The sequence below is a fragment of the Malania oleifera genome, chromosome 10 (genome assembly GCF_029873635.1).
Source record: "Malania oleifera isolate guangnan ecotype guangnan chromosome 10, ASM2987363v1, whole genome shotgun sequence".
Lineage (NCBI taxonomy): Eukaryota > Viridiplantae > Streptophyta > Magnoliopsida > Santalales > Ximeniaceae > Malania > Malania oleifera.
In genome coordinates this window covers 21,058,924-21,084,606 of record NC_080426.1, presented here as the reverse complement: position 1 = coordinate 21,084,606, position 25,683 = coordinate 21,058,924, and the positions used below count along the sequence as shown (strand labels likewise).

Sequence of the window (25,683 nt, the reverse complement as noted above, 5' to 3'; positions counted from 1 at the left end):
ACATTCGTATTGAAGCTTAAATCCCCAACATCCTAATTTGAAAGGGAGGAAAGATGAACTACACACTTAATTTTTCTCCTGACCCTTTTTAACATATATAATTTTTATATATTTTAAATCTTATTATTCTGTATATTAAAATGTCTATTGAATGAAGCACATTAATTTTTCATTTAATGTGGTTTTTATTTATTTATTTATTTATATTTTTACATAATAAAAAAAATAAAATAAAAATACCTAAAATACTTGAGCCATGTTTAACGCTCCACCTGCACGAAAGAAGAGCCAATTTAGGGTCGGGAAAATCTGCGCTCCCTCCCGCCAAAGTGCATTGTTTCAAAATCTCTCTCTCTCTCTCTCTCTCTCTCTCTCCGTTGATCCTATCGCGCGCGCGCGGGAGCACCACCATTGCAGGGCATCTCTCAGTTTGTTGATTTTCTGGGTTGCCGGATCTTTATTGCTGAGAAAACGTCCTGGTGTGAGCAAGAGAGATCGCATCCGTCTCCATTATTGCAGCAACAGTAAGCTCAGTTCTCATCTTTACTTTTTCCCTCGGGCTTAGCTTCACTTTTTGTTTTTTCCACTCCTCTCGATTCCCCTTTTTCGGTTTTTCGTTTGCCGATGCACGGACTCAGTTTTGACCTAATGCTTTACTTTGTTAATAGTGATACTTTTAATTTAGATCATTTGGAAATTGATGCCCTATGGGACTTTTCAACGGTAAATGTGTGGTGGTTTTGTGCAAAACTAGGTGTATATGCAGGTTAATCCTAGTTGGTGTTTGAAGAAATTGATATTGTGGATTTTGTGTATCTAAATGTTTATATGCTTAGCTGAGCTTCCATTTTTTTTTTGGCCTCCAGTGTAACTAATATTAATTTTAAAATTTAAAATAGCAAAAGTAAAAATGTCAAATAAAATTGGAAATTTTTGAAAATTGGCGGGGGTGTGGAGTTCCATGTGGGAGGTGCGGATACTTGGTTTTGGGGGTTTGTACCATGGGAAGGCAAAACTATTACCCATTTTTTATATACAGTTTATCCATTTTGCTTCTGTGCAGAAAATATTGAACTTGGGTGAAATTGCATGCTGTAGCTTTAATTTCTTAGTTTGGGCTGTTTAGTCCTTATCTTACTGAATGGAATGCAGTGCAAACTTTATGCCATTATATTGTCATCTTCAGGTGATTAAATTATTTGTTGCTTCCTTCTCACTTCTTCCTTCTCACTTCCAGGTTTGCTATCACTTCTTGTGCAGCTTGAATGAAATGATCTGTGAAATGTAGCTTTTCTTGTCCGGACTTTCTACTATCCTCTTCTGCACTAGCATCTACACACTGCTCATTTTCTGGCAGGAAGAAATGGGGTCAGAGCCTCCTCTACCCAAATGGGCATCAAAGCCTTGCATCATGGGCATTGATGAAGCCGGAAGAGGCCCTGTTCTAGGTTTTGTGATTCTCTTTCTCATTCTTTGCTTTTATGTATTGATTTGATTACCTTTTGACATTCAGTGATATTGATTTCTTGATTTAATGCTCTCTACATTTTAAGGCCCAATGGTCTATGCTTGCTTGTATTGCGCTTGCTCATATCAGAAGACTCTATCCTCTTTGAACTTTGCAGGTAAAAATTCAAACCCTTTTTCCTTTTATGCCTAGTTTCTATCTTAGGATTTTTTTGCAATCTATAGTGATTTTTTTCACCTGCAGTAATATTCTGTCAGATCGACTGCATGCTGTAAAATTTGTGTATATTTATGTACAAATTTGTTGAGGTTGTTGAGTGTTTGATAAAGTTGTTTTTTATTTATTTTTTATTATTATTTTACAATGATTAAAATTTAAAAGAAAATTGGATCTAATTGCACTTCATCTTCATGCTCCAATCTTTTGATGATTTTTATTACAAAAAGGGGAAAAAAAGGAAAAAAAAAAAAAGAACTAATGGGTGGGGGTCTTGATCTCTCAATTTCTTCTGGTGTGATTAGTCGTAAAATAAATTATTTCTGTTTCTTCAAGAAACAAATGTGCTTCTATATCATTTAAAACAAACTATCAATAAGAGTCATACATAACCTACTTTCATAAATTAACAACTTAAGTAGAGTATCCATTCTCATAGATTTCCAGTTGACGTGGTTATCTCTGTACCCAGTTACTAAGTAGAGCTAAAACCTTTTGACTCCTAGTAAATTGAAATAGAAAAAGAAATCAAACAGATACTTTAGTGTATTTGAGTGTGTGGAAGATTGCCCCTCCCCCCCAAGTAAACAAGCTTACATTCACATCAAAAGTTATAGCTTGTTTTCTGCCATATTAATGTTTTGGATGCTGCTATATCAGTGTTGAGCCGTTGGAAATAGTTATGGCATTAGGGCCATTTTTCAGTTATGGTGAGATTTGGTTGGGAACTTTGAGGCTGACAAAATGGAGGTTAAGATGGTCTAGGTGTGAATTTTAGTGATAATTGATAATAAATAATCCGATTTAAGTGATAACACATTCTAAACGGCATTGGAGACTTGTTGAATTATTAAACTGCCTTACAGTCACTTGACCAAACACATCTTTTGCAACAAGTGTTGTGAGCTAGTTCCTAATTCTCCTCTAATTATCCATTAGGATGATGTTATTCATATATTGCCAACCGTGTGCTAGAGGCTTCTTGTATTAGGATTGGGGTTACACTCATATTTGAGATCATACAGATGCAAATTGGGATAGGTCACCCTTTGATAGGAGATTTAAAACTGGGTATTGTGTGTTTGTTGGTGGTAATCTAGTATCCTAGGAGAGTGAGAAACAAGTTGTTGTGACCTGATTGGCTGCTGAGTGACCTGAGTCTAAATATAGGGCCATGGCACACACTATATGTGAATTGGTTTAGCTAAAGAACATGTTGGTAGAACTTGGGTTTCCATAGTCTTATTCTAGAATTGATGGTTATATTCAGCTTGCAATTCACATTGCCTCCAATATAGCCTTCCATGCAAGAACAAAGCATATTGAAATTGACTAACATTTTGTTCAGGAGAAACTTGTGCAAAAGCTCATTGAAACCACAAACGTGAAGTCCAAACCCCAACTTGCTCATCTATTCACTAAAGCTTTAAGAGGAGCTTGGGTTGTCATAGGCTAGGAGCATATGATATCTATGATCCAGCTTGAGAAGGAGTGCCATTGGTTATTGATTTTTTAGTACTATTGCCCAATTGCCTATATAGTAACTAAGAGTTGGTGAGTATTATGATCAGTATAATAGTGTTTGGCTATATTACAAATAGAGGAGGAGGCCTAGTGACCTACTGCTTGATTAGATAATTTAGTGGGGGTGGATGGTTGTTGTTTTACATCGAAGCGAGAACCTCCTGTACTAGGGGATGCTTCTACTTTAGAACCTTGACTCCGTGCTTCACTGCTTACACAAAACCTTGACAGAATCTCATTTTCGTCATTATAGAATCTCATTCCCGTGATGGCTGAAAATTGGCTCCGGTCCTGATATTATAAACCTCACCCTCTATCCTACCCCCATTGTGACTTCCAATTTGAGTGTTTAAGCTCCAAAAATCAAAGGTTCCTGCATTTTGTCTTGATATTGATCTTGAATTTTGATGGAGAGAGAGTTGCAAGGAAGCGAAAAACCACCAGGAGACACAAAATTCTCCAAAGTTATGCTCTAGTTGAAAATAATGCAATACATATGCATATGCTTGTATAGGCTTTGGAAAAAAAATAATGCAATACATATGCTTGCATTAGCTTTGGTCTTTGATAAAACTAGGGTTATCAACCTAGGAAACAAATTCTTGCATCAAGTGCTGCTGGAAAATTTTGTAGAAGTGATCGCTATTTAGAAATTATAATTGTCACCTTTACATAGATAAGAATATTAACATTTTCAATAATAAGGGCATCCCCTCGTCAAATATCTCTACCAATTAAAACAGTGGTTTTCATAAATAGAAAAATTGTCATTAAAAAATTTCATCCTTATAGCTTCATGATTGTGCATTCAATATTTAAATTATCAAATATATATATATATGCTAACTTCACCATTCATGATTTCCAATTTTTCACCCCCATCCCTTTCTTATGACCTCCCTTTTTTGATAATCCTGTATGCAATGCATGGACAGTCCTACTAGGAATTAAAATTAAAATGCTTTTTTATATTCTTGCTCGCAGATTCGAAGACTCTTAAAGAAGAGAAAAGGGAAGAATTATTTGAGAATTTGAAGGCTGATGAGTCAATTGGATGGGCTGTTGATGTCATAGATCCAAGGGAGCTGTCAGCTAAAATGCTAAAGAAGTTAGTACAGGATTTGTTAACGTGTACTCAACCAGTTATATAGCTTTTTAACATGATTTTATTTCTTTTGTCAACAGAAATAAGATAAACTTAAATGAAATATCTCATGACTCTGCAATTGGTCTCATCACAAGAGTACTAAACATGGGAGTTCTTCTAACAGAGGTAAGGCTCGTCAGAATTATTTGAAATTAAGCGCCTAAGCTACTCATCTGATATTCAAATATGTTTTTTTAATAATTGTTGTTCAAAGCAAGTCGTGTGTCCTTAATTCTGGGCACAACATGAATGTATCTGATTTTTTTTTTTTGAAGTTAGATTTTGCCAAATATCTTTAGTATAAGATCTTTAGGGTTTTATCTTTGGATCTATATATTGCATGTGTTTACACAAACACGTGTGCACACATGCATATTGACCGCTTGCTACTCCAAGACTGCATGCTGGAAAAAGCCACATTTATAAAAGGAAAACCACTGACAAATTAATAATAAATCTATAGAGTATTACTATTATGTGAAATGTTAATGGTTTGGACTGATGTAGGTTGTCAATATAGCAACAAGAAAATGAAAGAATATGTAGTTTCCTTTAAAATATCATTCCCCACATTTCCTTTCATTAAGGGATGTCAATGGGGTAGATATGCAGGCAGGTAGCAGTGCACCCATCCCCACCTGTATGGCTGTATCCACCCCCTACAAACTTCTACGTACATAATTCAATTTTCATACCCACCTGCTTGCATTATGCAAGTCCCCGCCCCACCCAGCTGCCCTACCAATTTATCTCTTAAGAAAACTAAATGAAATCCAAAATATTATAATCCATTTTTCAACAAAGTCAGAATACTAGGTTCTGTGAATAAATCTACCAAGACATAACAAAAAGAAAAAAAAAACATTTAAAAATATTTACATCAACTAATACACACACTGCACAATTAGAAAAAGAGATCAGCTACAATGACTAAAGCAATGAAGTTCACAAAGATATGTGAGGGCTGAAGCCTGGGGTGGGGTGGGATGTGGGAGAAAGGAGGAGAAGGTGATGGTGGTGGATGACTTGCTCATTATCACGCTGATGAGTGTGACAGCATGAGACTGCAACAAAGAAGTGAAGGGCTCCAAACTCTTAATTTGGTTGGGAGCTTGAGAATGCAAAGAATGAAATTGTTGCCAAAGCCTACCTTATATAGTTCGGATTTGACGGTATAGATACACCATATTTGGCCCTTATCATAAATATGCACTTTTCTAAGGTTTAGAAAAATACAAAAAGATAGAGCTCCAATTTGCAAAGATAGCACAACTGTAATTAAAATGGGAGTTCCTAGGAAATGGAGAATCACCAATGGAGAACTTTAGATGTTTATATTGTAGCTAGGGTTTGTATTTTAGTTTGGGAAAACTCTGTTATTTAGAAGTTTAGTTAGTTTAGGTTTTGTTTTGTGTATTTAACTACTTTGGGTTATTTTTTAATTTCTTGTTTTTTCTTGGGGTGTTATATAAATATATGTTTTAGTTAGTAGTGGGTATAAGTGCTGGACATGTAAGTTGTAACGCCCCGAACCTTTCAGGTGGGGCTCAAGGTGTTATGTGTTTCATGCATACGTCTCTGATACCTCCAATAAAATACCAGAGTACTATATATATGCAACCCGAAAAGGAGTATAACAAATTCTCCATATTACATTACTAGAGAAATATAAAAACATAAATTGTACATATAATTGTTCTTCGCACCACTCAAAATTACCAAAAACTAACCTTGCCCCCGGTGCCTTCTAAGGTCGATCTCCTGAAGGACCTGAAAAAAAATTAATAATTCGCTGGGGTGAGACAATTTTCAGTAAGGATGGAGTAAATTATAATAGTGTGGCAATGAGTTTTAATGTATACAAAATATACTCGTTTGTTAATCAAGAGCAACTGACAAACCACATGCAGACTGTACTCACATATACATAACCAATATTTATAGCGAAAGTTCCCGAGGATTGGGGAGATTACATGCCCATACATGTAACACCCCTTTCTCTGATGCCGTTTGTAATCTTACCCTTTAACCTTACCCTTTAATTTGTTTGCGGCTACGACTGATACTGATCAGGGCACTCACTTTATTCAGTAAGCTCTCGGGCAAAGAGTTTTACTTTGCCATAAATATTCATGCAATTAAATTCACACACATGTCCCATGCACGTCCAACATTAATCATATTTTAGATATCCACGTATTCACATACATCACAACACATCCACACAGGATACAGTACATTCCATTCACATCCACACAGGATAATAGACAAGTCATTCCCAACCACCATCCACCGTTATACATTCACCATGACCTATCCATAGTATATCAGTAAAACGAACTACTTAGGCCTGCCAACATTTTACCCCTGTTTATATAAATGGCAATATAACGAACTTCTTAGGCCTGCCAACGTTATATCGTTATTTATACTCAGGGCAATATAATGAACTCCTCAGGCTTGCCAATGTTATATGGTGAAATATGCGAATAACCACACAAAATAACCCATTCAAACACATCAATGTATTTTCAACAGTATTCACAACCAGACAGTTTTCACAAACAAACAGTATTCACAACTAGTTAATTATTTAAGAGTTAATCTCATGCCACACTGGGTTTTTCCCAAATATGATTTATAATCAAAACTATCATTTTTCAAATGCCTAAACCGTTTAGAAAATCATACTCATATATCTAAATTTACATACTCGAATTTAACCGGTTCAAAATTATTAAAAGCTGTTATAACTTATTCCCCTTACTTGATCTTCGAAGTTCTGCCTAAAACGAATGGGAAACAGAACCCTGTATTCCACAAATCTTAACTTAATCAGTTCAACCCCAGAATATTTATCATTTGACATTTCCTAGGCCCACACACTCCCAATAATTAATTTAATATTAAAAATATCTTACTTACCCTAGTTTTAGAGTCGTGCTCAAGAACTCCGAATCACGATTCTGCTCCGATTAACTTGAAGAGAATCACCCCAGGAACCTCGTGGTGGTTTCCGATCTTTGAATCGGGCTAAATTCGGGCCAAAATCGAAGAGAGAAGGTAGGGAGGCCGAAGCCCTAGAGAGAGAAAGTGAGGGAGAGAAAATTTCGCGGAAAAAAAAAATGATCCAAGATCTATTTATAGGCTGGCATTCATTGAAAAGTTTAAAAGGTTCGTTGACAAACCAAAGAAGGACACTTGTTGTCGCGATGTCTCGGGGGTCGTGTACCCCGGGGTGGCAAAATAAAATTCATATGTTTAAATTTTTCGGGAAAAATAGGAATAAAGTCGCCACTAACCTTTTAGTATGGTTAGAACACATGATTATTACCCAATTAAGGGTAGAATCGGTTTGCGTTACCAAAGTAGGGATCGGGAGTTCGGTTACGTGAGGGGAAGGTACGAGCACCCTTTACACGCCCGTTCTTACGAACGGTACCTAATTAATTAAAAATTATCTCATAAATTAAATTCAATAAGCTTTTGAAATTGCTCCCTTTGTGAATTTTTAAAATGCGCATGCAAACAAATAAATCGCACAAATATTTACATAATATACATATTCCCTCAGAACTAAGGTATGTGAAGCCCAAAAGCTCATACCCTTTTTTGAAATCATAGGGATGAAAATTGAAAATAATCATAATAATAAAATAATTAGTAAATATAAATACTAAAAATACCACAATTGAATATATGCATACTTCAAAATAGAATAATGAGAGTAATAAGAATAATAATAATGGAAACAAATACGATAATAATATTAATAATGATAATGGTAACGCTAATAATAATATACAATAATAATAATGATAGTAATAATAAATACAATAATAACAATAATAAATAATAATGGTAATAATAACAATAATAATAGTGATAATGATAATAGTAATGATAATAATAAATATAATAGTAATAATAATAATAAATATAATAATAATAATAAACACAATAATGATGATGATAATAATAATAAATAATAATAATAGTAATAATATTAATAGTGATAATAAATAATACAATAATGATAATAATAATAATAATAATATTAATAGTAATAATAATAGTATTGTTAAATAATAATAAAGATAGTATACATGTTTTAATAATATGATATTTACCTTAATATGAACACACAATCAATGATGTACATAATACATATAGAAACAAAATTACCAAAACTAAGGAAACAATCTATTACTCAAATTATGGAAACCAAGTTAAACTAAGATTAACAGGTAATTATATAAGGGCAAGAAGCTAGTGAAATTATGGAAACGAATTCAACCTATTCCTAATATGTAGACAATCAATATGGTGACCCAATACGAAATTATGGTAATAAATCAAAACAAAAATCGATGTACCATTTTAAAATTTTTTATATGTTAAATATAATAATAAAACATGATAACAATCTTACACGTGATATGATAATAAAAACTCTAATATGAATAATACACATTTGAATCATGACCATGATAATAAAAATCTTACACATAATAAACACAACATAATAACAACAAAACTCTAAGAATACATATTAAACATTAAAAACAATATAAAGTTTACAATATGAAAATTAACATTTTAATAAATACCACCATAATAAGATCTTACAAAATGAATACTACCCAAATAAATACAACGAATAACAACCACACCCTAAAAATACATATTAAACATTAAATTATAGACATCAACAATATAAACCTTACAATGTGAATATTATATTCTAATAATCCTAAATATTAAATATATAACTTGAATATTACGTACTTAAATAAACACAACAAAAATTACCACATTTAAATACTAAGCAATAAAATACTTACCACCACAAAGAAAAGAAATCCTAATAAAAGACATGTTAGCATAACACCTGCAAAAATTTCAGCTTCATCAGACGAGTAATCACCATCTGATCATCTACATCACGTGGACTGCGCAGACGGTGGTGAACCCGCCGCTGCTGTGTGAGTTGGCTGTCCAAGAAATAAAAATAAAGTTGTAACATTCAAAAAAATTAATCCAACCGGTAAAAATTAATAAAAAAGGGTTAGAAACAACCTGGAAAAATTTTAGCTCGATCGGATAAGGAATCGTAGTTCAACTGCTTCATCAAGTCGACTGAGTAGCACTGGCGAACCTGGTAAAATTTCAATTTGATCGGATAAGGAATAGTTGTTCAATTGGCTTCATCAAGTCAACCACGCAGCACCGGCGAACCTGCTGCTGCTGCGGTAAGTTGGCTGTCCAAGAAATAAGACTCGAAGCTTCAAAGCTCTAAATACAAATCAAATTGGTGAAAATTAAAATTAGTGAGTCAGGAACAACCTGGTAAAATTTCAATTCGATCGGATAAGAAACCACCATTCAATTGGCTTCATAAAATTGATTGCGCAGGCGCCGATGGTGCTGTGTTGCTGCTGCTCCTCTTCTTCTTCTTCTTCTTCCTCTTCTTCTTCCTCTTTGGCCATGTCCCCTTGCTGTGTTCAGCCTCCGTATTCCCACCTCGCCTCTTTGCTTGCTTTGACTTTGTTTTTATAAGCACAAATACCCAAAAATCCTAAGAGAAACCCTAATCAATGTGGGTATGCAGCAGCCCTTGTATTTAACTTACATGGGCTGCATGACCCATGCAAAAAATAATTTTTTATCATTTTATTCCTCCAAAAATAAAGGAAAAGCCCGGTAAAAATGTGAATGTAAATTCCTGAAAAAGAGGACCTGAACTCAACTTAAAATAAAAACGACTCAATAAAATACCTAATTGAAATACCTCAACTTTAAAATTTAAAAGACTCAGTTTAAAATTAAAAGACTCATTTTAAAAATAAAAGACTTGAATTTAAAAATCAAAATGACTCAATTTAAAAAAATTACCAAGACTCAGTTTAAAATACCCGGGACTCAATTTAAAAATATCTGAACTCCTTTTTTTAAAAATAAAAGAACTAAATTTTGAAAAGGACTCAATTAAAGATAATTGGGGTTCAAATTTGAAGTAACTGAGAATCAAATTTTAGAATGACCGAGACTCAATTTTTAAAATGACCGGAACTCAATTTTATTCAACATAGCATAGACTTAAATTTTTAACATGATCGGAACTCATTTCTTAAAACAGTCGTGACTCGAAATTAAGAATAACCTGGACTCAATTTTTGAAATAAGTTGACTCAATTTTGAAATAAAATGGGACTTGATCGGATCCTCCCATTCCCGGGATTCAAGGTCAACTTCTTATGACACCGGGTCTTCTCAAAAGGCCTGGTTAAAATTGGGGTGTCTACACTCGTCAACGAGAACATCAGGTTTGTCGACGAATCGTTTAAAAAACCCGAATTTTCCCTGCTCTTGGGATCTCCTCGTCGACGAGGGCCTACTGTGCTGCCTTGAAATTTTTCTTCCTTTCCTCTATTTATTTTCCCTTTCCTTTTTATTTATTTTTATTTTATTTTCTAGGTTCGGGTTATTACATAAGTTGCTGCAGTCTTCTGCTCTCACTATCTCTAAGGAATTCTTCTCCTTAGAGGGAGTTCGTCCATGGTGTATGTATATCATACTCTCTTTACATGGCATGGGACAGTAGGTGGCATGGAATGGGAGTGTCAACTATATAAATATGACATGTGGGTGGCATGAGACATTAGAGGGAATTTGTCCATGTTGTATGTATGTCATACTCTCTTTACACAACTTCTGCAATATTAACTGACAAATTTGGATTGTACATCCTTGGCTTAACCTAGTGAGACTTGGTGCCATCACAGTGTCAAGGAGAGGTGTGAGAATATTAGACCCTATGACACTTGGGATGATGGCTCCTTGGTGTTCCTATTATTATGGCATATAAGAGATGTTGGTCCATTGGGATTCTAAGTTTCTAACTTCCTATAAAGAGGTAGTTACCCCTAATTAGGGTAGATGGGTTCCTACTATTTCAAGGTTACTCAAATTAAAGGTGATGGTGTAAGGCTCATTGCCAGAGGCTCCTATCAGTTGACTTGTACAATTTAGGAACGGCGGCTCATCTACACCACAAAAAAAGCTTGGGAAAGAAGTCCTAACTAATTTTTCCATTGCCAAAAAGACATTATTTTTCTTGAAAGGAAAGTAAATTTTCCTTTTAAGGGGGTGAGTGCCAAGGATGGGTCTACATGTGGTAAACATAAAATTTAAAATTGGGCAAGTTTGGGGTAGAAAAATGTGAACCCAAATGCCCCAACACATTAGGTGATGGGGATCAACATGCATCTTGAGTATCTTTTGCGGATATTGTGACACGTGGACAACCACCCGAAGTCCACCATTGGATGTGAACTTTATTTGCAACAATTGAAGCTTCTCTTGGAAGCTAGCTTAGAAAGAGGATGACAACTTGCAAGTCAAAGACTCTTGGTTTTTCAAGAAGCATGACAACTTGCAAGTCAAAGAGTTGTTTTTTCGAGAAGCATTTATTTCATTTTAAGTTCCTAGACCTGACTATCATAATTATTCTAGTTCCTATGTAGTAGGCACCTATTTTTTATGACAAACTATTTCCTAGGAACCTCATTACCTATGTTTTAAATGTTTTATTTTACTTTTATATTTTCTTTAATATCTTAAGAAGTCATGTGCATGCTCATGTAAGGTTATAAATATGCCATCACTTGTATTGTAAAAGGGATCTTTGCATTATCAATTAAAAAGGAAGCCTTTGCTTAAACTTGTGAATCTTGTTCCTCTCTTTTTGTGTTAGTAGTGTGAGGCTACATCCCGTCTCCCTGGAGATTGGGTGGTGAGAGACCACAACAACATCAACACTACACGTCCACTCCTCTTTCATAGCTCACATTCACAACCTTCCTTAAGTTTCATTCTTGTCTCAAGATTCCTAAGGATCAACAAGCTTGTTCGTGGTGATATTGTGTACTTGTGTGTCTTGGTGTTTGTCATTTCGAACCTTTTGGTAAGCTCATTTCAATTCCTTGTTTGTGACCATCTAAAACAACCCTTAAAGGTACCTTGTAAGCCTTGAAACTCTACCCGGACCCTTGATTGAAAAACCTTGTTCATTTTCTTTGAATCTTCCTAGATTTTCAACATGAACATGCTTACTAGTACCATGCTTAGGGATATTTGATTTATATGCTAGGACTTGTGATCTAAGACTTCTAATATAACATATTTTAAAGTGAACTTGATTACTTGAATGAAATGATCAACTAAGGGCTTTTAAACCAAATCATATATGTTTTCAAAATCTGAACAACTTGTGATCATTAGAATATGTTTGTGATGTTTATGCTTGGTTAATTCAATTCTTCCCATAGATTGTGATATTGTGTGTGTGCTACAATGAGGGTCAATCGTAGGACTATGGCTACTTAGAACTGTCCTACATCATATTGGTATCAGAGCCTAGGTTCGGTTCACATTTGACCCTACTTTGTGTGACCAAACACCATTCCAAAGGGCTGCCCTAGTGTTGGCCAAATCCTTTCCCAACCCCTAGGATGTCTACTCGAGCCAAGAATCCTTACCGAGGTCGTAGGATTGATGTTGAGAGAGATGCCTCAATAGATGAGCTTCAAGATCAAGTTCGTGACTTAAATCAAAGCTAGTTGAGACCCGCCAAAGACCAGATAGGTTGGAAGTCCAACTAGTCCATAACCCACCACAAGACAATTTAGAGCCGCCCCTTGAGCGAGGCAATGATGATGAACGGCCTAGAGAGCCACCTATGCCTCCCAGAGAAAGACCTCTTCCTCCACAAAGGCGAGTGAATCGCCAAGATGACTTTGTTAGGAGACCCCCACGTCATGAGCCCTACGCCCAATATTGGGGTGATGAGGACTATGACGTTGATGATTTTCAAGGTAGGAGACCTTACTGTAGGGACCATTGCGATCCTTATGAGGATGCGATGAGGCAAGTGAAGATAGAGGCCCCCACCTATGATGGACAGATGAACCCTAAAGTCTTCCAAGATTGGTTGATTGAGATGGATCCTATTTTGACTGGTATAGGATGATTGATCCTCATTCGGGTTAAGTTTGCAAAAATGAGGTTGACGGGGCAAGCCAAGATCCATTGGTTGAATGTCGAGAGACAAGAGGCGAGGTTAGATCATATGCCCATTGAGCATTGGGATCTAATGAAAGATAAATTGATGGAGAAGTATGTACCCCTTAGCTATAATAGAGCGCCTTATGGATCAGCTCTACAATTTGCGTTAGGGTAGCATGACCGTGTCAGAATACATGAGTCAATTCGATGAGTTGTCTATAAGATGTGGTGTCCATGAGATTGTTAGTAAGCAAATCTCCCGATTTCGCATAGGATTAAAGAATGAACTAAGGAAAGAACTATTTCCCCATCACATTGAGTTCCTTGAACAGGCCTACAATTTAGCTCATGACTTTAAGCAAATGAATGAAGGGTCCATGGGAAAATGGTTTGGTGCCTCTTCAAATGAGCCATACTCTCAAAAGGTACAGCGTTATGACAAGTCTTGATGCGCAATTAGGTCAAGTCACCTTTTGAGGGAGCAATCCCACAGTCCAGCAGCCTATGGACAAGGGAAAAGCACCCATGAATGGATCCTCTCGCCAAAGTTCTGGCAATGCAGTGTGTTTCAGGTGCCATAAACTAGGACACTTTGCTAAAGAATGTCCCACCAGGAACTTGGCACTTGATAGGGAAGATGGTGAGGACGAGCCTGAGGAGGATCAAGTATATGTTCCGGAAGTTGTACCTAGTGAGGATGAGTTGTCAAGTGAGTCAGATGAGAGTGCCCAGTTGAGTGTGATGAGACACATTATGATCATGCCCAAGGATCAGGAGGATTGGCGTTGCATTTCTATTTTCCATACTCACATCAAGTGTGGGAGTAAAAGTTGCAAGATGATTATAGATGGTGCTAGCTGTATGAATGTTGTGTCTAAATTCGCAGCTGAGAAGTTGGGATTGAAAGTTGAGCCACAACCACAACCATATAAGGTAGCTTGGGTTGGTGCCACTACCATGCTTGTGAGCCATAGATGCCTAGTCCCTATTAAGATTGGTGATTATGAGGACGAGATTTGGTGTGATGTCCTTCCTATGGATGTTGCCCATATTTTGTTAGGACGACCTTGGTTGTATGATTTAGATGTCTCACATAATGGGCGTGCCAACACTTATTCCTTTAGGTGTAATGGCAAGAGAATTCTTTTGAGTCCACTAAAGTTGAATGGTGAGAAAAAGAAAAAGGAAAAGACAAAAACTAGTGGAAAATCATTGAATATCATGAGTAAAAAGCAGTTTGAGCAGGAGAGTCGAGATACACAAGTAGTATATGTGGTCCTTACTAGGGAAACTGAGGCGCCCCTTCTTGAGCATGGAACACCACTAGAAGTATCACCCATACTTTCTGAGTTTGAGGATGTCATTTCTGAACCACCTAGTGAGTTACCTCCCATGAGAGACATTCAACATGTCATTGACCTTGTTCTTGGTTCATATCTGCCTAATGTACCACATTATAGAATGAACCCGAGAAAACATGAGTTGATGAAACAAGTGAATTAATTGAGGGAAAAGGGCTTTATTCAGGAGAGCATGAGTCCATGTGCCTTGCCTTGCTCTCCTCACTCCCAAGAAAGATGGCACTTGGAGGATGTGCATTGATAGTAGAGCAATCAACAAGATCCCCATCAAGTATAGGTTTCCCATAGCTAGACTAGATGATATGCTTGATCAGATGGTAGGATCCAAGATTTTTTCAAAGATAGATCTTAAAAGTGGATACCATCATATTAGGATCAGAGTAGGAGATGAGTGGAAAACTGCCTTCAAGATGAAGGATGGGTTATATGAGTGGTTAGTCATGCCATTTGGGCTAACTAATGCACCGAACACTTTCATGAGAGTCATGACTCAGGTATTAAGGCCTTTCATTGGACACTTCCTTGTAGTTTACTTTGATGATATATTGATTTATAGCTAGACTAGGAAGGAGCACCTTGTCCATTTAAGGAGAGTGTTTGAGGTTTTGAGGGAGCAAAAGTTGTATGCCAATTTAAAGAAGGGTACTTTCATGACTACATACGTCATCTTCCTTGGTTTTGTTGTGTTTGAGCATGGCGTTTCTGTTGACCCTGATAAGGTCAAAGCCATTAGAGATTGACCTACTCCCTGGAACATACAAGATGCAAGGAGTTTTCATGGGTTAGCCACATTCTACAGGAGGTTCATTAGAAACTTTAGCACCATCATGGCCCCCATTACAAATTGCCTCAAGAAAGGAGAATTTACATGTTCGAAATCTGCGACAAAAGCCTTTTTGGATATAAAAGTTTTGATGACTAAGGCACCATTGCTACACCTCCCAGATTTCCAGAAATTATTTGAGGTTGCATGTGACGCCTCAGGTGTAGGCATTGGAGGAGTACTTAGTCAGGAGGGACACCTCATAGCCTTCTTTAGTGAGAAGTTGAATGAGGCAAAATAACGGTATTCTACTTATGATAGGGAATTTTATGCTGTAGTACAGTTACTACGACACTTAAGACACTACCTCCTTCCTCAGGACTTTGTCTTGTACTCAGACCACCAAGCCCTTAGGTATTTACATACTCAGAAGTAGCTAGGGCATAGACATATGAAATGGGTTGAGCACTTACTTTGTTGTAATGACCTGCTTATTTTACCATATATTTTTTTTTTCATAAATATATCCAATATAATAATCTTGGCAAATCATAATCAACTTGGTAAATCATAATCCACTTGAACCCAAGGGTACCGGGGGTATACTTGAAATACAATATTGATACCTAAGCAGTAGGAAACGTAAAATCATATACATATCAAATTGTCCAACCAACACAATACCAGAGTCTTACTACAATTGTCATAAACATACACATATCCCAAAATATCCAAAAGTGGCCTAGGGTCACTACCCAAAAATCTATCAGACTCTAACAACAAGACTTACCCTTCAGACAGGGTAAAACAACTGAACCCTAACGCTGTGGAGCTTTATCCGCTCTTCTACCTGGGGCTCCTGAAATGTTTATATATTTTGGGGTGAGACACTTCTCAGTAAGGGAAATAAACTAATATCAGTGTGTGGCAACATGAGTATTTTCGTGTTATACATAAAACTGTCTGTATCATATCTAAGAGAAACATGTTTTATCATATTATGGTATAACATATTGAATTTCTATACACATAAATCATCTCATATAACTGTACATTAAAAACATCCTGGATGGTTAGCTGGCTGGTGTCATGTCTTATCCCCACATGATTGGGTTGTGCGGCCCGAAGGTGGGACCTAGCAATGGCTGGTCGACCATGTTAGATTAAACAAAATCTATAAGGACGATGGGTCTGCCTCTCCTAGTCCGGACACCAGAGGGATGCTTGCGCGACAATAAACCACATCGACCGCCGATCTCCCATTGCCCCGTATGGCAAACAGTAGCACTAACATAAACATGATCGTGATCATATAGTTACAGTACCGTGCTTCGTGAAAGCTTAAACCAAGCCAACCAGGTTCTGATAATATATAACATATTTTCAAATAATAATACATGACTATTACATAATCATATATGTCATGTTAATATTTTTATACATCTTTGCATAACATATCATATAAAATTTACGGCCCTTATGCCGGCATTTTGTATTTTATAAATCACGACCCGTATGCCTGTATTGCATAGCATAAAACTTTTGGCCCGTACGCCGGTATTTCATATAAAACCCTCGGCCCGTATGCTGACATATCATATAAAAGCTTCGGCCCGTACGCTGATATATCATTTAAAATCTTCAGTTTGAAAAATTCCTGTATCATTTTAACATTTTACTGGAAGCAGTAAAAACATACTTTGTAGACATAATATTTCATCATCATAATTTCCATGGTAAATATTACTCATGCCACACAGAAGAGGTATTAAACATATTTCTGATCAACAACATTATTTCCAACATAATTCTATAATATATATATTTAACTGAAACTAAATGCTGTAAAATAGTAAATACATTTTCATAAAATCTTGACTTAGTTTATCCCCTTACTTGATTCCTGAAAAGTCCTTACAAAGTCTAGTCTTACACCTGCAGGGTTCCCCGTTCAACACCTTGAAAACAATATGTTCCTGAACAAAATTTTAGTATTTCTTCGAGTACTACATTTTCTACAACTGGAGGAAAGCCAAAAACTAAATAATAAGCTTTACCTTGAATTTGGGATGGAGTTCAAGTCAGCCCCACCAACGATCCACTCCAGCAGGCTTGAAGAGAACTTTCCCAGGAGTGTCGTGGTGGCCTCGGATCGTTGAATCGGCAAGAATCCGGCCTAGAATCTTAGAAAGAAGGGGGAAGGGACGAATAGGAGAGAGAAAGGGTTTCTTCGCATGATTTTTGCAGAAAAATCGAGTTTAGGCTATTTATACACCTGCACTCGTCGATGAGCCACGTCACTTTGTCGATGAGGCTGCAAAGGAAGTTCGTCGACAAAATTCAGAGTTGATAATAGCTTCTCGGTAACTTCTCGTCTACGAGACACGTGTCTCCGTCGACGATCCCAATAAGCCACTTCGTCGACGAATGCGCTGTGACCCCCCTCCCTTTACAATTTTCCTTTTCTCCCTCTTTTATTATTCAAATATCATGATTCTTTGGGTCTCTACATTTGTAGTCAAACACTCAACTGGTGTTGAGAACAAGGCTGCTGATGCTTTGAGCTGAGTTGTAGCCACCATACAAACTCTTCAGGTGAAAGTTGTTGGCTTCGATAACATCAAGCAACAATACTCTTAGTGTAAAGACTTCTGTGATATCTTTTCTGATTTGTTGCAGGGAGTTCCTAGATCTCACCCAAACTTTGTGATTCATGATGGATTTCTTTTTAGAGGAGCTAGACTATGTATCCCATTCACATCTCTATGTGACCAGTTGATTTGGGAATTACATGTTGGAGGTGCTGTAGGTCACTTTGGTAGAGACAAGACCATAGCTATGATTGAGGATAGGTTCCATTGGCCTAGTCTAAAGAGAGATGTTGCTAGGATTGTTTCACAATGTCATACTTGTCAGACAACAAAGGGTAGGAAATAGAAGTCAGGATTGTATACCCCTTTGCCCGTGCCACACATCCCATGACAAGATATCACTATGGACTTTGTGTTAGGTCTCCCCAGGACTGCTACGGGAAATAATTTAGTGTTTGTTGTTGTGGACAGATTTTAAAAAATGTCCCATTTTGTTCCATGCAATAAAACACATGATGCCTACAGGATTGCCACCATATTTTTCAGGGAAGTAGTGAGACTTCATGGTCTTCCCAAAACCATTGTTTCTGATAGGGATGTGAAGTTTGTGAGTTACTTCTGGAAAACCTTATGGGCATTACTAGGTACCAAGCTCAAATTTTCTAGTGCATATCATCCATAGACTGATGGGTAGACTGAAGTGGGAAATAGGAGTCTTGGGGACCTATTGAGATGTGTGGTAGGTGAGAACATCACAGCTTGGGACTTATGCTTTCCTATGGCCGAGTTTGCATTCAATAGTTCAATGAATAGGACCACAAGACTTAGCCCATTTCAGGTTGTTATAGGATATAGTCCTAGGAAGCTTGTAGATCTCATTCATTACCACCTGAGTCTAGAGTGAGCAGGTAGACTGATACATTTGCAAAGCATATACATGATTTACACTGTCAGATAAGAATGAAAATTAATTTAAGCAATGAACATTATAAATCTATTGCTGATGTACATCGTAGGTTGTAGGAATTTTCAGAAAGTGATATGGTTATGGTTTAAATTCGCTCTGAATGGATTCCTTTGGAAAAGGTAAGAAAGCTTCATGCCAAAAATATGGGACCATTCAAAGTTCTCAAGAAAATAAGTTCTAATGCCTACATGTTAGATATTCTTAATGATTTTGGTGTAAGCAATGTATTTACTGTTGAAGATCTAACGTCTTTTTTGGAAGCTAATTCTTTTACGGAACCTAGCGCTACTAACCCTGCAGATGAACCTACTCCATTCATAACTCTAGTTGCACTAGAAAAGCCAAATTTACCTTTACCACCACCATTAGTCCCACCAAAGAAACTCGAGCAAATTGAAGACATTCTAGATGTTAAAACAACAAACACATGAGCTGAAGCGTACCAAAAGTTTCAGGTTAAATGGAAAGGGAAGCCACTATCAGAAAGCAATTGAATTCTTAAAGATGATGTCCTTTGTCTCAACCCAAAGCTATATATTGAGTACTTTCGACATAATTCTCTGGAGGAGAATTCTTTTCGGTTGGGGAGAGATAATGGGGATCAACATGCACTTTGAGTATCTTTTGTGGATATTGTAACAAGTGGACCACCACCCGAAGTCCACCATTGAATGTGAACTTTATTTGCAGCAATTGAAGCTTCTCTTGGAAGCTAGCTTGGAAAGAGGATGACAACTTGCAAGTTAAAGAGTCTTGGTTTTTTAAGAAGCATGACAACTTGCAAATCAAAGAGTCTTGCTTTTTCAAGAAGCATTTATTTCATTTTAAGTTTCTAGACTCCGCTATCATAATTATTCTAGTTCCTAGGCACCTATTTTCTATGAGAAACTATTTCCTAGGAACCTCATTACCTATGTTTTAAATGTTTTATTTTACTTTTGTATTTTTTTTTTAATATCTCAAGAAGTCATGTGCATGCTCATGTAAGGTTATAAATGTGATATCACTTGTATTGTAAAAGGGATCTTTGTATTATCAATTAAAAAGGAAGCCTTTGCTTAAACTTGTGAATCTTGTTCCTCTCTTTGTGAGTGAGTAGTGTGAGGCTACGTTCTGTTTCCCCGGAGATTGGGTGGTGAGAGACCATGAAAACATCAACACTACATGCCCACTCCTTTTTCATAGCTCACAGCCACAACCTTTCTCAAGCTTCATTCTTGTCTCAAGATTCCTAAGGATCAACAAACTTGTTCATGGTGATATTGGATACTCATGTGTCTTGGTGTTTGTCATTCCAAACCTTTTGGTAAGCTCGTTTCAATTTCTTGTTTGTGACCATCTAAAACAGCCGTCAAAGGTACCTTGTAAGCCTTGAAACTCTACCTGAACCCTTGATTGAAAAACCTTCTTCATTCTCTTTGAATCTTCCTAGATTTCAACATGAACATGCTTGCTAGTACCATGCTTAGAGATATTTGATTTGTATGCTAGGATTTGTGATCTAAGACTTCTAATATAACATCTGTTAAAGTGAACTTGATTACTTGAATGAAATGATCAACTAAGGGCTTTTAAACCAAATCATATATGTTTTCAAAATCTCAACAGCTTGTGATCATTAGAATATGTTTGTGATGTTCATGCTTGGTTAATTCAATTCTTCCCATAGATTGTGATATTGTGTGTGCTACAATGAGGTTCAACTGTAGGACTAGGGCTACTTATAACCGTTCTACATCATCAGGTTAATGTAAGTTCGTGTACATCTGATCCAACCCCCATTTTAAACCAAAAATCTACCCATATGGGATGGGATGGGGTGGGCTGGAACCATCGGATTTGGGTGAAATTGATATCCCTACAATTGCCTCTCAATTATTATTATTTTTTGATAAAAAAATTATATTAATAGAGAAAGAATGTAGAAAACAGGAGAATAAGGAATCCTCCAAACAAAATATAAACTAAAATAGAAAAACAGAACAGTGAATACAAAACAGCAATTCAGTCACGTTGAAGTGCTGAACATCTTCAAAAAACATTACTTTGAAACAACCAGCAGCCACAGCCCATAAAGAAGCTAAGTATTTAATCTTATCCTAAGCCAGGACCAAGAAGTCTTCTTCTCCTTATAAATGTGAATGTTCCCTTCCGTTCAACTAACCCTGCAACACAGCATACAACCCACTTCTGCATAGGGCAGACCTGTCTTTGCTCCTTCCAAACCCAAAAAAGAAATGGCAGTATATCCTCCTCTGACTCCAGACAATCGCCTCTCAATTATGTACATTGAATTTTCAAAATCAAATTTGACTAATGAAATTTGAGTGTGTAAGGAAGCCTGGGTTCCACATCAAAAATTGGGATTGGATAAGACGCAGGAAAGAGAGAAGAGGGAGGAATGAGCTGAATAGTCTCTCATGCAATCCTATTCATAAGTATAAAATGGAGAAACTACAAATATACTTAGTTAGATATGAGCTTTTCAAGTTATAATGCAGCTACATGATACAAAAATCTCATAACAATATTCATAGGATGGTGCATAGATATTATGCATGCCCAATTTGTTGATGAGACCATATTCCTTTAGTAAAACATTCTGTTATTTTGGTTTCTAGTCTTCATGAAAGAAGTGCTGTGACTTTGAAACTGGTGCTTCACACCTATGCTGGTCATCCACGAGTTTGATGAATCTGAGAAGATCATTTCCTTTTCTGTTTTTCATCATCCTTTAGTATTTTTAATTATGGGTAGGATTTAGGAAGCATAATGGTTGTTTAGGTTGATTAGAGTTTTCTTAATTAGTTGTTTGGGTCCCAACCAAGTCTTTACATTCCTCTTGTTATGATGCACTTTGTTTTCTGTTTGCACTCATGCACACATTTACGTTCAATTTGTGCACCTTTCGTGTGTGAGACTCATGGATTTCAGGGAAGTTTGGATTGCTGAATAAACATTGTTGGGCCCTATTCTTAATTGTTTGTGCTTAGTGTAGGTTTCTCAGTTTTGCAGTTTATCCCTTAAGACATCTCTTAGTGCAGATTTGTCAAAACTGCATCTAATGCACAAGGCATGCCCAATCTTGATCGTGAATTTCTGTGTAGATCTTTCTTTGGTGATTTAACTCAAAAGCCTAATGGAGACCATTTTCCTTTGCAATCTCTTGTTTGGAAAGCCAAAGACTTCTACCAAAGTCAAAGATTTTACTTTTTCTGTGGTCCTCCATTGGATTAATACCAAAGACTTATTACAGTTAAGAAAGCTTAATAAAATGTGTGTTGCTTTTGGGGTGGTGAGATGAAAGTGTTGGATTTGCCTTTCTTACTCGGAGGACTTCTTTCTCAAAAGTCAGCGTTTAAGTGTGCAGTTATTCTGTCTCTGCTTCATAAATACACCACATTCACAAGAACAAGATATTTTGTTGCCAAATTCTGTGCAGTAAAAAAAAAAAAAAAAAAAAAAAAAAGAGAATTTTATGTGATTGTTTGGTCATATGACCTAAAGAACTTGTGCTCCTCTTAAGAACATTCTGAAAAGAATTCTTAATTGTTTCTATAAATATTAACTCTTAGAAATTGCTGATAATGGAGGCTTGCAACCGCACTATAGTATTTAGCTTGTCATCTACATAGATCATGCCACATTCAAATAAGAGGAAAACATTAACACTTTCAAGTGTGTCAGGTTTATGTGGATACAGTGGGAGATCCAGAAAAGTACAGAACTAAATTGTCTGAAAGATTTCCAGTTGTCAAATTCGTGGTTGCAAAGAAAGCTGATAGTCTTTATCCAGTTGTTAGTGGAGCCAGCATAGTTGCTAAGGTGATTTAACTCCCCTTTCTGTGTACTTTCCCAACTGTAGCTTTTATGTACAATTCCATCTTCCTTTGACCATTCAGGTTACAAGAGATCGAGCCTTGCGGGATTGGGTGCTCGATGAAACTGCTGAAAACATGCACAGGAACTTCGGTTCTGGATACCCTGGAGGTGGACTCTGCTCAATTCTCATTACTTTATGATGAATATTGCACAAATGAGTACTAGGTTTTGAGGTATCTGGTTTCGTTTTTTTTTTGTCTTTAGATCCTGAAACAAAGGCGTGGTTGGAACATCACAAACATTCCGTATTTGGATTCCCAACATTGGTTCGCTTCAGTTGGGGTACATGCACTTCCTACTTCAAAGACTCTGTTGAAGTATTATGGTGAGTCCTTGATCCGCATTCTCTTTGCAAGTTATCTCCTTAAGATCTTTAGTTCATTTGCTTTTGTAAATGTGGGGTATGTGGGCATGCTTATGACCTATTTTTCTAGTCATACAGAGGTTATATATGGTGGCCATTGCTTTAATTTGTTGTGCATGCAGGCACAACATTAGTGGAGACTTAGGTGATAGGTCCTGTTTGTTTGCACTTAACTGCCTCTAAATAGAGGTTAGCCTTTTAATGGTCTAAAATTCAGTAAGCAACTGACTGGTAAGCCTCTTAGTTAATGTGGAATTACCTTCTGATTGAACTAGAGATCTTCTCATTGCTGATTCAATAGAAGGTTTATTCAGAGACTGGACAATTTTTTCTTATTAAAAAAGTGTAAATTTTACAATACTCTATAACACACTTCTCCCTATTTCCCAAATTCTATCGTATATGTATACTCAATATTCAATTACCAAATGACTTAAAAAGCCAGTATTCAGACTTGGAGACAAGTTCTAATTATATTAGTCTGGTTCACACATTAAGAACTGTATTAAGCATTCGACACTTAATGCTTAATTTAATGACCCCCCTTTAGTATAATGATGTTACAGCCATTCTTTTCCAGAAGGAAAACAACCATTCTCAACTCTAATTACTACTGCTAGAAAGATTTTACCATTATTCACTGGTTAGAAATTGATTGCCAAGCACCCAGTGTTCTGACTAAAGCAAATTTGACCATAAAAAATGAGAAGCTCTTATTGATCAGCATAGTTGTTAGAATTGTTAGAATCTTATGATTCATGATTCGATTCATACTATTTGTATCAATTCCACACCAAATCGATTTGAATCTTACTAGCAAATCTAAAATCAACTGAATAGCTGCCGAATCTATCGACTCACCTCGTGAATCTATAGAATCAATTCGAATCTATCAATTCACAGGATTCTAGACCTATCATATCTTGACAAGCTTGGCTAGTTTAAAACCCCATTTTTTCTTTAATTGTTTTTTTTTTTTACATGATTAGCCTCCATTCCTCATCTACATCGATTTTTTGTGCTAAAAATGAGGAGAAAATAGAACTTAAGGTCTTATGTTGTTTTCACAAAACCATTCTTCACTCTTGGAATATAGTGCTCTGCCATTGAGAATGAGTGGCATAGCACACATCGGTTAAAGATTCAAAAGTTGTTTTTATTTTTAGTATATAGTTCAATTATTATCATTTTTAAAGTTAATTATTTCTTTTTTTTAATTCAAGAAAGAATATGCATGAAATGTTTTTTTCAATTGTTGATAAACACCAAAAGTTCAGTTTTTTTTTTTTCCCTCAAATCTTCTCTTAAACAGCATAATATTCATTTTTTAAATTAAAATTTCTTGACTCATTCCTTTATTATTTGTTTAGGGAAAGCATACACATGAAATGTGTTTTTTTTTTTTTTTTGTTTTGGGTCAAAATATAAATGTATTGTACTATTTTGCTTGTTTATATATAAGTATATGCATGCCATTTAGAATTGATTTTGGAAATTTGTACCGAATCTTACGATTGGATTCATGATTCCCAAAATTGAAATTTTGAATAATGCTTTTTTTTTTCTTCCCTAGTCATATAAGAAGCTGCTAATCTTTTTCAACTTAAGGTTGGGTTTCATGGGGAATCCTGTTCTCCCTATATAATTATGCTGGAGGTGACAAAGTCTTGATCATGCATTTAGGCAGACATGCTCGCATGTAATACATGTGGATCTGCTAGACATTTGTCTTAAATTTGTTGCTTTGTAGGGAATCTGACAAAATGGATGAAGATGAATCTGCTGATAGGGGCAGCAAGCGGCAATTGAAATTAAGTAATCTTGGCTTCACAGGATGCAAGAGGAAGAGTGAAGAAATAGAATCGAGTGGTAAAGGTCGATGTAAGTTTTTCCAGGCTCGTAAACTTGAGCAAGTCACTCATTTCTAAGAACAATATTTGATATCATCACCCCCATCATCATCGTTATTGTTATGGTTATTGCTACCTTCCTTGTCTCTTTTATGCAGTCTTAGCTTGCTATTTAGTCGCCCATTTCGAAGAAAAGAATTGGATATACTTGTTAAACCTTGATATACATTATTGCCCACAACCTAAAAGCTTAAGATAAAATGGTAATGTAATATGATATTAGAGTTGGTTACTAGAAGGTCTTGGATTCTAGTCTTGTTGCCTGCATTCATAGTGTGGTGTTTAAAAAAATTATTGCAGTCCTTGTAATAGATGATCTATCATGTGTTTGTCTCCACGTCTTGTCCATCTGTGGTGTGGGAGAGTGTTAAAACTTAATATCATTGTTGGCCCATAATCTAAAAGTTTAAGCTTTAAAGTGAAA

At 36.2% G+C, this 25,683-nt stretch overlaps 1 protein-coding gene across 2 annotated transcripts; it reads left to right on the top strand.

The window, feature by feature from the left end:
- The first annotated feature begins 258 nt into the window (after positions 1 to 258).
- Positions 259 to 25,683, top strand: LOC131166371 (ribonuclease H2 subunit A). Of its 2 annotated transcripts, none has more exons than XM_058124857.1 (9): positions 259 to 524; positions 1,261 to 1,448; positions 1,554 to 1,625; positions 4,193 to 4,316; positions 4,394 to 4,481; positions 22,791 to 22,928; positions 23,006 to 23,093; positions 23,190 to 23,310; positions 25,100 to 25,683. In XM_058124857.1, exons 2-9 carry the CDS (start codon positions 1,364 to 1,366, stop codon positions 25,275 to 25,277), a joined length of 894 nt encoding a protein of 297 aa, XP_057980840.1. In that variant the 5' UTR covers positions 259 to 524; positions 1,261 to 1,363; the 3' UTR covers positions 25,278 to 25,683. The 2 variants fall into 2 exon arrangements, with proteins under 2 accessions (XP_057980840.1, XP_057980839.1); XM_058124856.1 differs by having other exon boundaries at positions 1,238 to 1,448.